Below are 16,368 nucleotides of genomic sequence, written 5' to 3' on the forward strand. Positions count from 1 at the left end.
TTGCTACAGCACTCTGAAAGTGTTTGTGCAGAAATAAGCCTTCTGGTTTAATACAGCAACGCTGATATAAGTCTGATGGTAGCTCACTTCAGCCTTCTATTATATTTTTCCTTTTTACGTGTTTACGAGCATTAAACAACAAGGGGGCGTATCAAGACTCTATTCAAAAGGGAGTATTTTCTTTCATTCTCTATCATTCTCAAATGTCTTGCAAAGCAAATGGTAGAGCTGGCATTACTTTCCAAGGCTTGACACTCCCAAAGAAAATATTCAATAATCTTAAACACAGCCTCACTGCACATGATCAGTCAGAATCTTCCTGACTCTCAACTCTGCCAAAACGTAATCTAGATTTTTTTTTTTCCAGGAGAGATGGTGCCACTACAGCACATTAGAGACATAATTGTATAGATTTATACATATTTTTTTCTTAAAAAAAATTGTAACATTATTTTATATTAATTTGATTTTGTTCTCTTTTGACAACCTTTGAAATAGAAATATAAACATGTGTTCATATTATTATAATTCCTTGCTGTAGTTATTTTGGTATGATCAGATAAAGTTTTCTGTTCTTGTCTAATAATAAAATTTTTACTTCCAGAGAAAAGCTGAAAAGCCAAAATGCCAACAACTACTTCTCCTTTTCCCTTGTTGATATACACACAAAAAGCCAGAAACAAGATTTAAAAGCCAATTTTGTAATTTTTGGAACCTGGTATGGGATTTTTGAATGTTTGCCATGCATACTGTACATAATCTGACTAGACCCATACAGCCAGGGGGCGTGTTAAGTTTTATTCTATTCTTCTTACACAGAAGACTTCTTATAGGGGAAATAATTATAAGGAAATATGCTTAGGACATCTGAGGATGTAGAAACTGAAAAAGAGTATTAAAGAAAGCCCCTGAATAAAACTGGTAGTCTGCCTGTCGTCTGCACATCCAGAGTGTGTTCAATGCAGATTGTGCCAATATAACTGAAGAAGTCATATGTAATAATGTGTACGCTACACCTTTGCAGATATAAGATAGGACCAGGCGTGTCTCAACATATTTTGTAATATTTTTGTGATTTTTTTATTATCATGTCTCCTTTTACCCTGGCCTGCCTGTGCTACACTGGTTACCTATAGTGATCACATTTCAAAGTAACTGTGGGGAATAGAATTTTTACATGTTTACAACAGATAAACATGCAAATATTTCTATTCCTCTAAAGATTTGTCTGCACAGACAGTAGAATCAAAGGAGCTCTTCATATTTCAAACAGAAAAAAACAGTCCTAATCAAAACTGGAAACCTACTAAATGGTCGAAACTTCAAGGCAACTTTGACAGCAATGTCTCAGCACAGCTTTTAAATACGGATCTCTTGAAAGTCTACTATTTCATAGCATCCCTATTTAAATATCTCAGTAACACTTCTTTTCAGTTCTGCTATTATCATCTGGGAGCTATCTGAACCTTTCCTTCAAGCACTGCCTACTGGTAAGATTTAAGAGTTAAGATCTGAGTTTGACATAGCAATGACATGTTTCAACTCAGATGTCCTATATGCTATTCATCTTGCTTATGTATGGTTTGAAATAGACCCCTTCATGATACTAATAAAGGAAATCTAAAAAGAGGGGAAAAAAAGCCTTCTCCTTTGATAAATTAGGAAGCTGAAAGTTTATTTGCTGAGGGCTTGGTCCCTGCTCTTTACTTCAAATGCCCCATGGTCCTTTAATTGTAAATCTCTTGGAAGATCTGGAAATCACCTGATGCTTTCTGCCATATTCAAAACTGATGTCTTGGCTTTTTGCTGTGTCAAAATATATTCACATCATTTGTGGAACATTAAAATATAAAGAAGATTAAATAGAATCAATATTGAACAACAGTTTTCCAAAAGGTACTACCATGTTTTCTGCTACATAATTCAAATGGTTCTGCAACTTACGTGCTACAGACATTTTTCACATGGAGTACAAAGTAAATATATAATGAAAGACAAATTTATGCATATCTTCTATAGTATTCAACCTCTGCTCAATATTTTGGGATTAAGATTCACACATTTGAAGTGTGCTAGAAAAGCTGCCAAACTTTCTATTTCCATATCTGGAAATGTCATTTCTGCAGTAGATCAGGCTCTCTATTACGTAGACAGTTACACACCCTCATGCAGTAATGTCTCATTCTAAACTTTTACCTTTAAATGAACTGTAGGGCTTTGTGCTGCTAAATAAAGGAATACATTTTCCCACGCTACAGCTCGATGCAGTTTCAAAAAAGTTATCCTGATTTACACCAGTTGACAATACAACCTACACAATCTGTGACATCTGAGAGTAGTAACTGAGATGGTAAATAGCATCACTATAAAAAACCCTCCCAGCTCCAGCAATTTACCTTGTGCCATTTACAATTCAATACTGCTTATCACTCCTAATCAATATGGGTAATAAATCATTGTATAGTAAACAGAATTCATGTATGTTTAACTCCCTTCATTAAAATTTAGACAGAAATTAAATATCCTGGGTTCTCACTCTCCGTATAGTTACAGACTGTAGTCATGCAAGCATCTCCTATGTCACCACAACTGGCATGCCTACACACTACAGTCCTGGCTATGTTAGAAGCAAAGTGCCTTGCACATACTAAAACATTTGCTTCTGAGTATGAGTGATTGGTCAGAGATGAGCACCCTGTTAATGCAGTTCTGTTTGTTTAAAATTAAGTCATGTGGCCATAGGTGCCTGCGTAGTAATGTACCAGCACACCCATTGTGTGAGCCAATTGTTTTACTTTGTCTGAATGACAGGAAAGGGATACTGCCATAGCTGGAGAAATATTAGTTTCACCTTCTGATTTTCCTCAGTGACACTTCCATTAAAAGAAACATCAAACAGACCCATCTTTATAAAAGCAGAGTACAACAGATTGTGTTTGTTTGTTGGCTCTCTTGGACCAGTTTTCTATTATTTCCCCCCATTTCTAAATGGGCTTTTCTGATCCATGGAGGGAAGGAAAGGGAGAAGAGTGTCTGTAACTGCACTGCTTCATGCATTCATTTCTGGAGTCTAAACAGATCAGAGCTAACAACTAAATCCATCCTAAGGATGGAAACATGCTGCTCACCCTGAAGTGAGGATCCTCTAAAAGAGCCTTAAATGTGCAGCCCTATTTAGATGTGATGATGATGCAACTTACAGAACACAGCCCAAAACAAACCAGCATTTATTTTATTCTGTTATTAGAGAAAGGGAGTGTATACTGAAGGATATTATATGAAATACTCACATGTAACCTCGAAACCTACTTAAGTCATTGTTTGGCTTCTCGCATTCAATGACACTGGTGAACTTCAAGGGGTCAAATTCTGAGTCCTGGAATAGTAAAAGTGTTAATTACTTAGGGTAAAGACTTGCAAATTATAGCCAAAATCACTTTCTTTTCTAGCTTTCACAATATATTAAAGTCCATATTTTTTTTCAAAGGCAATCAAATGAATGACACTGACCACTGGCACTGAAAATCAAAGGGACCTGGGCACCAAAATTCCTTAGATGCCTTCCAAAATCTCCCTTACAGGGTGATTTTTTTGTTCTGCAAGTGGAAGAATGTCAGTTTCTAAAAGCATTACATAAAAGATACCAAGCCCAGAAGTCAAATTAATTTGGTCTGGAGTGGAAAAATTAAATTTATCTGGGAAGGGTCAAAATATTCAATACTATCACTACACTTAAGTGAAGCTACTGAAAATCTAGGACAACATAAGTCAATACACTGCCAATTATGAAAAAGCTAATATGAGCTTTTGAAATATTATCAAGACTTCTTAATTGCTTTATGCCAACACAGATAAACTAATCTACTACACTAAATAACACACATATAGCAGAGTAACTTTTTCCTAATAGTTAAAAACTTTCTTGATTCTCTAGCTCATTAGTCTGAAGCTGGTATTTCTGCTGACTATATAAGTCTACCTGTAGTTAGCACCTTGTTTTGTCTGAGGAAAAACATCCTGTCACAGCATAATTACTTGATTTTGTTAAATAAAAATCAAGGTTCTCTCTTCTTTGCCAGACCAAACAAACCACACAGTGAAATCAGAGATATCTGGTCCTGGTGCTGCTGAGAAAGCTGTTTGTCTCCATCAGTGAGGACTATCTTTAGAAAACTGCTTTGTAAACCAGTTGAATGAAAAAATCAGTTGTGAATTATCATTAATGAATTAAGCTCATTATTAAGCTTCCAACAGTGATAACGCTGCAAATGTTAGGTTTTATAATGGTTATGCTGAGCAGTTGTAGACTCCAAACACTGCTTTTTACAATATACTATGGGAATAGTTGACTGAGAATCAGTAACCAAAAGACAGACACGGTCTTATTGACAGCTTCTCTGAAACACACAGGTGCCTCTGTTTTTTTTTTTTTATATTGATTCCACTCAGAAGAGGTGAAAGAAACTAGGTTTTAAATAAGCAATAAAAGAAACTAGAGGCTATGTCAGCATTACCATCAATGCCCTCCCTCATTTTTCTACCAGTTACACCTGGAAGAAAGACAGACTTACAGTATATAGGAGACAATTCAAACCAGCCATGTCTGACTGTTTTGGAAAACTTACCTGTATTTTCAAGAAACAAGAGATGATAAAGAGAACTGTGAAGATGGGCTGTCACTTAGAGACAGCTACAGCCCACTGGAGGAAAGAATCACTTTTATATGAAGAATTCAGCTTGTAAACAAGGAGTAAAAACAAAGGACAGCTTTGAGCAAAGAAGGCAGCTGCTATGCTAAGCATTGACTACCTAAATTACGTCAAAGCTGACAGTCAAATATCTGAGCCTCAGCAAGAAATCCAGATGATCTTCTCAGCACCAAATACTGTTGGTATTTAAGCTAATTAGATATTTCTCCTGGTCAGCCTTAAACCTCTCTGGGTGACTGAAGTTTGATGCTGGGAATTCTCAGAAGTACCTAGCTCTACAGAGGCACCTAAGACATCATTAGGCTGCAGAATGGGGCAGATATTGTAAAGCCACATGTTCAACCCCTTTGACCCCTGTTCCTCAGCTGGTCACTTCAGACAGGCACAGACACCAGCAGTCACAAGGAAGGAATCACTGGCTAGAACAGACATCATGAAGCTTTCAGGTCTTGACATCTGAAATCAGTTACAGCTGAGGAGTTACAGCTCCTAAACTGTACAATCTGCCTGTGTCCTTGCCTCGAGCAGTCAAAGGTTCGTGTTGCAGAGGCACTATACTAGCAGTCAGTGCTGCTTGGTGGCTGGCTTTGCTTGAGCTTGTTGGAAAAGGTGAAGTTCTTTGAAGTCAAACTAAACCTTGTTTTGCTGGGAAAGCCTATATTGTCTACCTAACACCTGCTCTGCTGCCCCAGAACATGATCTTCTTTTCCTTCCTTGCCCCAGTATGCTCCTTGGTGGAGGGGAGGAGGGTGGGGAAGGGGGGAGGGGAGGGGGAAGTACAGGAAAAATAATCTACAAACATTGCTCAAGGTGTTTCAATAATACTATCTGTCTGCCTAAGCACTGTGTTAAAGAAGAGTCACTACTGTTGCTTAAATTGCATTTGTCAATCAGAAGGAAAAGAATAGTCTGGAAAGGGAAACATTTTTTGTCTTTTTATCATAACATACTATATATAATACAGTTAATTTAGCACAAATTTTCATTCAGTGGTCTTAAAAAAAGAAAAGAAAGAAATCTTAACATCTTTGATGAATGCCCCTGAGGGAATCCTAGAGACATCTAATAATAAAACCCAATATAATCAAATGCCAGATTTCTATGGCTGCTGAACTCAGCAAAGAGAGCATGGTTTCAGTGCTATACAGACACTGTAACTTCCAGAGCAATTGGGAGTTTGCAGACTGAATTCCCTTTCTGCTAAGAAAGCCTGCCAGCAAAGCCAGCAACTTTACAACTAAGAAGAAAAAATCTACTTAAAATCTAGAGCTAAAGTCTTCACAAAAAAGAGAGATCAGACAGGACTAAAACTACCCGACTTCCCCATCACTACCATGCAACACAGTCTTTCTTCCTCCTGTGTTTGTTGGATTCTTTTCATTTATGACTCAGTTTCAGAACTAACAGTCCTTTATCGTTAGATCTAACTGTCTGTGTATTTGTGTTCTGTTACAATTAACTTGAAATATGTGATTATGGTCTTTAATCAGATAATATCTGGGAGGAGAGAAAATCCAATTACAATAGTAGTTTACGTAAGGAAACAAAGCTGCTGAATTGTGATTTATGGCAAAAACTCTTTGGTTTATTAATAAATCAAACAGCTCCATCTCTTCCCTGTGAAATGGAGGGGTAGGTATGACAATGTTTTGATGTGAAAATGCCTTTTGGTAAATGAATGAACAAAAACATTAAACACTGCTTGCGTATGACTGCTTTCAGTGGTTATAAAGAAGCACAAAGTTAACATGAGATTTCACAATCATCAAAGTTTTGTTCCTTTTTATGCTGATACCCACACTTCATCATCAAATTAAACATAAACTGTGATGATGTTCTCACATATTAACAGCTAAGAGAAGCAGCAGCTAGACAGAAGTTAAAGCCAAAAGTGTACCTTTTACAGTGCAGAAAGCATGATTTGTGTGGTTTTCTGGGTAAAAGTCCAGAAAATGAAAAATTAAATTCTCCACCACTACCTTTAATTTTTCACTTACACTGAATTTCTGCATCACTGTTATGACACAGAAAACAAGATTAAAATATGGTCAAAAACAGAACTTCCACAGACTTTTGTCCAGCAGTTACCTGATGTGCCTGATTTTCAGTGTCTTACTTCCCACTTACAGAACTGCTGAGCATTAAAGTGGTCCTACCCTCAAGAGGTATGAAAAGCTCCATGGCTAGACAGACTAGAATCTGAATGGAGGCTTTCCAGTGCCTAATTTCCCTAAAAACTTGACTCATTGGTGTTTTCATGGCCTCCCAGTGCACACCAACAGGACGAGGTCACTCACAAAAAGCAACTGGAGGATTTTTTTTCTTTTCTGAAGGTATGTAACAGTGTCATATTTATTATACAGTACCTCTGCATGTCTCCCAGACTTGTGCCTTGTCCACTGCTGATCTGAACAACTGACCTTCTGGTTGATACAAACCTTAGAGGAATTCACTGATTGCAAATAAGTTCCCTAGAGTATTTCAAAAAAGCCAGGGCTAAATTCTCTTCATGTCAGTGAGATTTTTTTGTTAAACAACCTGTTCTCCCTTTGCTACAATGTAAATTTTAATTGCCATCACTAATGCTAAGAATGAGTGACTGTAAAATGTATGTAAGATAAAATACCTTGCTTACGCTGAAGGCACAGTTCTTACTACTAGGTAGTGCTTAATTTGAAGCACAGACTGGCCATTACTAAGATGTTACAGGAAAATTGTGGTTGAAAGGATAGAAGAAGGTCACTTGGAGAAACGAGAAATCTAAAAGAAGGGCCAGAAATTATTATACTAGTTTCAGTGAGTGCTGACTTTGAAAAAAGTCAGCATGAGCACCATGTATGTCAAAGTCTAAGCAAAATCAAGCACATTCAATTACTTTAAGAGAAAAAAAAAAGAAACAGCCACTAGAACTCAAAGTTTTGACTCCTGCATTAACACTCTAAGGCTGTAAACAATCATTCCTACTTATTCTCTCTCCCTCCAGGCCAATCAATCTTGATTTCTTTGAAAGAGCTACAGTATGAGACATGGATAATATTTAGTAGTCAAGAAATACAGGTTTGGCTTCCACGAAGCTGAAAAAGAAACTGAATCCTTGTTACGCTTTCTTTGAGCAAATGGGACTAGTGTAAACCCCTCTGCCCATGCTACTAGTGTGCCCAGCAGTGTGCCCAGGTGGCCAAGAAGGCCAATGGCATCCTGGCTCATATCAGAAACAGTGTGTGGCCAGCAGGAGTAGGGAAGTGATCACCCCCCTGTACTCAGCACTCATGGAGGCCGCCACCTCGAGTTCTGTGTTCTGTTTTGTGCCTCTCACTATAACAAAGTCACTGAAGTGCTGGAGAGTGTCCAAAGGGCAATGAAGCTAGTGAAGGCACAACAGCAAAAGTCTTATGAAGTGCGGCTGAGGGAACTGGGGTTATTTAGCCAGGAGAAAAGGAGGCTGAGGGGAGACCTTCTTGCTCTCTTCAACTACCTGAAAGAAGGGTGTAGCGACGTGGGTCTCAGTCTCTTCTACCAAGTAACAAGTGACAGGACAAGAGGCCTCAAGTTGTGCCAGGGGAGGCTTAGACTGGATATTAGGAAAAAAATATTTACTGAAAAGGTTGTCAAGCATTGGAACAGGCTGCCCAGGGAAGTCACCATCCCTGGAGGTATTTAAAAGACGTGTAGATGTGGTGCTTGGGAACATGGTTTAGCGGTGGTCTTGGCAGCATTAGGTTAACGCTTGGACTTGATGATTGTAAAGGTCTTTTCCAATCTGAACAATTCTATGATTCTTTGATTCACATTATCTTAGCACTTGCAGGCTCTAAAAACCAGTGCCTTCATTCTTTTCCAAATGTTAGGTATAGCCCCTGCTTTTTTGACAACAGTAAGCATGGATATAAGCGTCATCCATACGGCTCCAATTTGCTTCGCTACTTGTCTTTCAGATGGATGCTGTTCCTTGTGTTGGGTTTGAACTTCTCATCACCATCACGGTATCACAGTAAAGTCACCCTATAACTGGGCTACCAAGTTATACTGCCTGCACACTGGCAATAAGATGCAAGTTGCTTCAAAGAATAAAACCACAAAATATGTCTGGCTGCCTTTGCTCTGGAGAATGTAGGGAATGGCTGGATGGTTGGTAAACACTGTCTAAAAAACTGAATGACCACAGGCCTGCACATAGGGGATGAGAAGGCATGCCTTGTCCAATGCTGCATGGCCTCACCAAACACCAGGAACTTGTTGCTGCCACCACCATGACACAAAACAACTCTTTTTCTGTGATTAAGACATAACAAGATCTTGAAAGATCTGAAACAGAGGCTTCAATCATTTATTCCCATACGGTTTGAGAGTTTCAGAAATATAAGAATAAAGAAATACTTATTTTGGTCAACCACGAATGCATAGAGACATTCACAGATATCCCCATATTGTGGTTGTTCATACCCTGCATTCAGAAGCCTTCAGTGACTAAATGTTACCCACTTCACTCTAGAATTCTTTCTGATCAATAGTATTTGAAAAACAGGTCTTGAAAGTTTCTGCAGTATGAAATGATGCACAGGATACATTGGAGAAGTGAAGACCACTTCTTGCTTTATTCTTCTGCCATATTATGTCATATCAAAATTAAAAAAAAGAAAAAAAAATAGAAAGAGAGAGACAGAGGGGAAAAAAAAAAGGATTCAGTTCAATAATAAGAACCTGACTTTCCTCAAATACCTGACTTCACATTTTGATTTTGCCAAAATAGCCGTAGTTCAAAGCCTTCCTCTGAAAAAGTGCTGATTTTTTAGGAACTCGTAAGTATTTCTGAAAGGTTGAAACTTGTCAAAAGGAAATACAGTAAGTGATACTTCTATTAGGTATTTTATGTAGTCAGGGATTCTGCAGAACATATTTCAGTTCTTCTCGACTCTTCTGGCTAGGAAAATGTTTTAACATCCCATCCATAAATTCTACTTCTTCCAATTTCTTAAAACTTAGGGAAATTCATTCTTACCCTAAAGACGGCTTATTTTCCTTATGGAAGCAGACTTAGATTGTGAAAATCTGCTATATATTGATTCCTTCAAAGCTGAATTTCAAATTAAAGTTAAATTGCAGATGTAGAGGGGTTTGTGACTAGGTTTTAACAGTGGTCTACCTATGAAACCTGTTAGAGAGTTCCATTTAAAACAATAACTTAGGTCTGCAATAACTAGGCTTTGTCAAATGTACACAGGAGAAGAAAACAATGGAAAGGTGTTTTCTTTGAAATTTTCCTTAAAATAAACCCCTGTCCTTTATCTCTCAGGTAACTATTGATGTATCACCCCCTGAAAACTGTATATCCTAAAAAGGCAAAGTGTTGAGGGAAAGAAAAGGTTATAATGCGTCTTTTACAGAGTGGGAAACCAACAAGTAGATGGATTAAGGAACTATAGAGATCTGTCACAAAAAAGGATAATGAATTTAGCTCTCTCCAACATGACTTTGGAGCTTCAGCTGTAAGATCATTTCAAATCTCTACAGTGAAATGCCCACCCTTCGGACTCTGCTGGCAACCTCACGAAACTGTCATAGCTCAAGAAGCAAAACATGCTGCTCTGCCAAATGACTTAGTTTGACAATTACACAGTGTTTAAACAACATATTTCCCTTCATTAAATGCATGTTGTATGGGTGATTTAATGTCCTGATAGTGATATTAATAATGCATAGTTATTAAAATGTTTTCCTTTCTTCATCTGCCCTACTTTACTGCCGGAGAAACCAGAGTTTAATGTTCAGTCCTTCCTTCCAGTAGGACAGCGTGAGTTCCCTAGGATGCCCTTGGGCCACAGTGACAGTTACTCACTTATCACATTGTGTTTACTGGCTATGCTAGGGATCTTAACCAGACTTCTCCCTGCAGTAACATTGCTGGATGAGGGCTCTGGGATTTGTTTTGGTGTGTATGTCTGAAGGAAACAAAAAGGGAGAAATGGAGTCATGGGGACAACTCAGAGGAAATATTTAATAGACAAAAAACTGCTTCAGCCAGAAAAACAGCTTTCCAATTTAAAAGCTTTTAAGTGCAATAAGAACGCATCCCCCTAATGCATTGGTCCATCCTACTATTGCTTTATATAGCAGTACCCTGCATTTAATGTATAAAATTAATTTGACCTTTTACTAATGTGAAAGTGGAATTATATATTGATTTTACGTATTCAAAGCATGCAGACAGTTTATATACTAAAAGAGTGAAATGTTTTAATGTTTAAACTACATTAGTCCCTGGCAGAATTTATCTGTGCCTCTAATTCACAAGAAAAGGAAGAAACAGTTTGATCTATACTATTTAGGAACTAAACAGATACAGCTGTACATCAGAATTTAATAGCTTTGTTTTCCACACTGACAACTACTACTATAATTGGATTTTTTTCAGTACTGCTTGTTTAAATGGAACAGAGATGTTCAGTATTCAGAAACACTGGAACAGCTGAGCAAGCCAAATACATGTTCGGGGGCTGATCTTCCTCTGGCTGACCTAAGTAAACGTTTTCCCCTTTATCAAAAATAATATGAAGGAAGAGCGCAATATCCAGCCTGCAGGAAAAGAAACAAATTGTTTGCAAAGCCCGCGAAGATCTCAATAATTTTGTGACAGCCAGCTGAAGAAACTGCTGTTAGTCAATCATGGGACAAAAGTACCAAAAAAATGTCAACGATGCTGAAAAGTTCTAATGTCCAAGTTTTAATGTCCCTTGGGATGATGGCCCTCCTTAGCAACACACGGAAAATTACAGTGGTGTGAATTAATCCGTTCACTGACTACAGTAGCACTGGTGAGTAGTAAGGGAACAGAGTATGTCAAGGCTGAAATATGCACCCAGACCTGGACAATAAAGAAAGTGATATCTGCCTGTCCAAAAAGCCAGCCGCTGAAATAAATGAAGGGGTTCACAGTCTGTAAGGATCAACCTCAGCATTAGCTCAGTGCTTTAACTAAACCACAGATCAGGCCTCTCAAGGGCTTGCAAAACTGTGTACAACCCACACTGCTCCTCCAGAGGCTGTTCATTTCATGCTCACAGACTTGGCAAGACACAACCCTTCCCTCTCTCCAATGCTTTCCCCTTTCTGGAGAGATTTCTAGCAGACTTTCTGCTGCATTTTATAACTGCTGGAAGAAAATTTCACTTGATTAGTGGCAGAAGCACTGCACGGTCCTTTTAATTTAGTAGCACAACATCTGAGGTCAGCTGTTGAATATACCTTGGCCTACTCCTACTCTAGTCTGGGCTGCTGGCCAGTCTGACTTCATGTGGGATGAAGTTCTGCCAGAAGAAATGGGAATGAGAAGGACTAAGACCCTTCAACAAGAAGAAGGAGATGCCAAACAACTCTCTTACATCATTTCACAAATAAAAACCAGGACACCGGAGTCCTGACAGGAGAGTGTGGCTGGTAATGAAGGCTTTTACTTATGAATGGTAAAATCTAACAATAGTGGCTGTAGCGTCAGGACACAGTTAAACACCCCAAAACTTCACGAGCCCTTCCCAACCCGAAGACAGGGAATCAGCAGCTATACCTTGCAAGACATTATGTTTAAGAAACATTTCCAGAATGTGAGGGAAAACTGTATCATACAGTAACTGCCCAAGCAACTGTGAGACTCCAGACCCTGCCAGCTGCAGGAGAGCACAGAGGGAAAGAAGCAGTCCTAACGACAGACACCTTTTATTCCAAGTACTAGAGGGCAGCATTCATATCAGCTCTATCACAGGTTTGTCAGCCTTTCCATGAGTGTCTCCAGCACAAGAAGGCTATATAACCAAGTAAAATCTCATCAAGCTGGACACCAGCACACCATCTTCACTTGGAATTGCATCTTGTATGAACATTCACCATCCCATGCCTGCCCTACTAATGCTCCTAAGGCAAATGAACATTCAGAATGCATCTTCTTTCCTTAATCCCAGTTGTTTCCTTACTTCCCTCATAACCCTGTGGAGAGGATGGAGGGGTACTGTGAAGATTAATAGTCAATCTGAGGGCAGCAGGGCTGTGCTTGGCATGCACGGTACCTGGGGGAAGTTGGGATGGCTGCAGAACATTTTGGGTAGGAGCTTTGCTTTCTGGTCTGTCTATTCTCATCTACTATCTATTTTACTGAACTAGTTCCTTCTCAATCAACATGCTAAAGTCTCCAGTAGTAAAGTGCAAAACACCTTTTCAAAAACTCAAGAGATTCAAAGGTTACTTTTTCAGGCATCAGCTGATTGCACAGAGCTTATGCAAAGAAATTCATGGCCGCCTTGCCAGTTCCACAACTGGACAGCAGAGCTGGGAAATGAGCTGAGGGAGATGAACATGTATCGCTGTGGTAGGGCCTGAAGTTTGTTTCCCTATTCAGCACTCTAGTCAGCCTCATGCTTCAGGCACACACAATAGTTAATGTTCCTGCACAGTGTTATCTTCAGTAATCCGTATGCCTTGTTCAGTTAAGTGTGGAGTTAAAACATACATGAATATGACCTGTTCAATCAGAGCACAGCAGAACAGCAGAGTCTATTACTCTTGTGCAGGCTTCCCTCACCAGCTAGCTTCACCTCGGGGCAGATGTCATCTACCTGAACTTCTGCAAGGCTTTTGATACCTTTCTCCACAACATTCTTGCCACTAAGTAGGAGAGATAAGGCTTTGATGGATGGACTGTTAGATGGATAAGGAATTGGCTGGATGGCCATGTCCAAAGCATTACAGTCAATGGCTCAATGTCCAAGTGTGAACCAGCAATGAATGGTGTCCCTCAAGTGTCTGTACCGGGACAAATATTATTTAATATCTTCACCAGTCATGTAGAAAGTGGGATTTACTGTAGACAGTGGGATTTACTGTAGACAGTAAGTTTGCAGATGACACCAAGCTGAGTGGTGCAGCTGACATGCTTGAGGGAAGGGATGACATCCAGAGGGAACCTGACAGGTTTGAGTGGCCCTGTGTGAACTTCATGACGTTCAACAAGGGCAAGTGCAAGGTCCTGCACCTGTGTTGGGGCAATCCCCAGTATCAGTACAGACTAGAGGATGAATGGATTGTGAGCAGTCCCACAGAGAAAGACTTGGGGATACTGGTGGATGAAAAAATGGATATGTGCTAGCAATGCACACTTGTAGCCCAGAAAGCCAATCATATCGTGGGCTGCATAACAAGAAATGTGGCCAGATGGTTGAGGGAGGTGATTCTGCCCCTCTACTCTAACTCTGGTGAGACTCCACCTGGAGTGCTGTGTCCAGCTCTGGGGTCCTGGGTACAAGAAAGACATGGACTTGTTAGAGCGGGTCCAGAAGAGGGCCACAAAAATGATCCAAGGGCCGAAACACCTCTCCTGTGAAGAGAGCTGGGGTTCAGCCTGGAGAAGAGAAGGCTCTGGGGAGACGTTATTGCAGCTTATCAATATATAAAAAAGGCTTATAAGAAAGATGGAGAGAGACTTTTTACCAATTGCCTGCAGTGACAGGACAAGGGGCAACAGTTTAAAACTGAAAGAACATAGATTTAGATTGGACCTAAGGATTAATTTTTTACTATGAGGGTGGTAAGACACTGGAACAGGTTGCCCAGAGAAATTACGGATGCCCCATCAGTGGAAGTGTTCAAGGTCAGGCTGGATGGGGCTTTGAGCAACCTGGTGCAGTGAAAGATGTCCCTGCTGATGGCAGGGGGATTGGACTAGATGATCTTTAAAGGTCCCTTCCAATTCAAACTACTCTGTGATTCTTACAGAAATACTCATTATTATAAGCATTCAATAAATGTGAGATGTAGAAGTGCAACCAATGCAAACAAATGTCAGGAATAAGACCATCAGAGAGAACATAACTGAATAAAATAGTTTGTGTAATTTTTCTTCCATGTCATTATCAGTCACCTATTCTGCAACCTTAATCAAAGATTGCTGAAACAGGTTATTGTGGAACAGCAGAAGATACTCCATTTGCTTTTTGTTGCTCAATAGCTGACCTGATGCACCTCCATGAAGTTGACAGCAGGACAAACCCATTTTTATTCCTTCCTGTTACACTGCAGCAACCTGTAAGTCACATCCCTGTGATCTTAGCCATACAGTCCACATTGCTACACAGGTATATAAGTAAACTTAGCCATCTGGGACATGTTTTTCAACATAATATTTTTGACTTAATTAATCAAGCCGAAAATATAATAAGCAAACAAACTTGGAAAAGTTAACTAGAGGTTGGTAAATGCTCATGACAACTTATATGTGCTTCCTAACCATGATGTTAAACATCAAATTCTCTTCCTCTTAGAAGCCAAAAGGGTAAATGTTCCCTGCTTTGATGTAAAACAGTTCATTACTGTGTCATTAAGAAAGCAGAATTAGTGTATTAGCACTGCTGTCTAAAAATCTCCAGGCACTGCTGATGTTTTTAATTGAAAACCACATGGAAGTATAAACATGATAGTTCTGTATGAACAGTATCTTCTCCAGTCATGTACCTATAGGCCAATCACATCTTTCTCACAAACACACATATGTGAAGTCTCTGACTATCACAGAGTCATAGCAGAGCTAGAAAGTATGAACCTGAGTATAACCAATGAATGGAAATTTTCATGAGTTTATTGAAATAACAGTTTTGAGACCTATGGCCAGCCACTTCCCATGTAAGCAACATTTTAATGCAAACTTCTACTGGCCTCCATGGCCTTATTGGTACTAAAATGTGTAAAAGACTTAGAAGGTAGCAGGTTGAGAAAAGAGAAGTGGGATCAGGGTTCACATCCTGGATGCTGAGATAAATACAGGAGTTCCTCAACCTGTTGCTCTGCATTTTCTGGCAGAAAAACAGACCCCTTCTCCACCCCAGTGCTTCCAAAGAAAAGGGAGACCATACCATCTTTGCTGGGGTTACATGTGACTTAACACTGTGAACCTTCCTGCTCCAGAAAAGAAGGCCCTTCCATCCTTTCCTAACCACTGATACTGCCAACTGGGGTTGTGGTATGAGAGACTAGTGTAGTGTGACGTGTTTACAGCTCAAAAATCCTGGCCCTAAAATCAAGAGTTCTCAGCAGTATATTACCAAATCGCATTTCTGAGAACAGATATTCCAGACATTTCCTGTTCCCAGCTGACAGGCCAATGTATGGCTAAGGAATAAACAGTTCCAGAAATAAACTTTTTTTTCAGTAAAAAATTAGGCTAGGAGATCAGAAACGTCATAACAAAACAAAACAAAACAAAATTTAGAAAATACCTTCTTAACTTGCTTTAAATGTAAATGTTTACTTATTTATAACGGGAAAGCAGTCTATCATTTTATTTTCTCTACAGACCTGAGATGCTCTCTTGTTTTCTAATGGTTTTTCAGAGAAACAGCAGAATGGAGACATGCTGGACTACGGATACAGAGAATGAAATGTCCCACCTCTCTAGAGGTCAGATGCAGCACAAGCACTGGCATAATGCATTTCCTTACATGGCTTTACCACTGTTCCACCAGTGCTGGAAGGATTACCCTAGGGATGGGAGGTCCTTCACAGCCAAGACATTCAAACTTACACTCATCAATTTAGCCCATTTAACCTATATTGAAACACAAAAGCAAACAACCAATGCCAATGGTAAAAGTCAAGTACTCAGCACTCTTAAGAACGGGAC

General features: G+C 39.3%; 1 protein-coding gene across 1 annotated transcript in view; it reads right to left on the minus strand.

Moving 5' to 3' along the window:
• The window catches only part of ATP10A (ATPase phospholipid transporting 10A (putative)), a gene marked incomplete at both ends in the record, with an annotated part of 88,980 nt that overhangs the window by 20,750 nt on the left and 51,862 nt on the right, over window positions 1-16,368 (minus strand). Inside the window, one exon of the mRNA XM_010172969.1 lies at window positions 3,291-3,376. Coding sequence (XP_010171271.1) covers window positions 3,291-3,376 — 86 coding nt within the window. The remainder of the gene's footprint in view (window positions 1-3,290; window positions 3,377-16,368) is intronic.

Source organism: Antrostomus carolinensis, unplaced genomic scaffold (genome assembly GCF_000700745.2).
Source record: "Antrostomus carolinensis isolate BGI_N321 unplaced genomic scaffold, ASM70074v2 scaffold2638, whole genome shotgun sequence".
Lineage (NCBI taxonomy): Eukaryota > Metazoa > Chordata > Aves > Caprimulgiformes > Caprimulgidae > Antrostomus > Antrostomus carolinensis.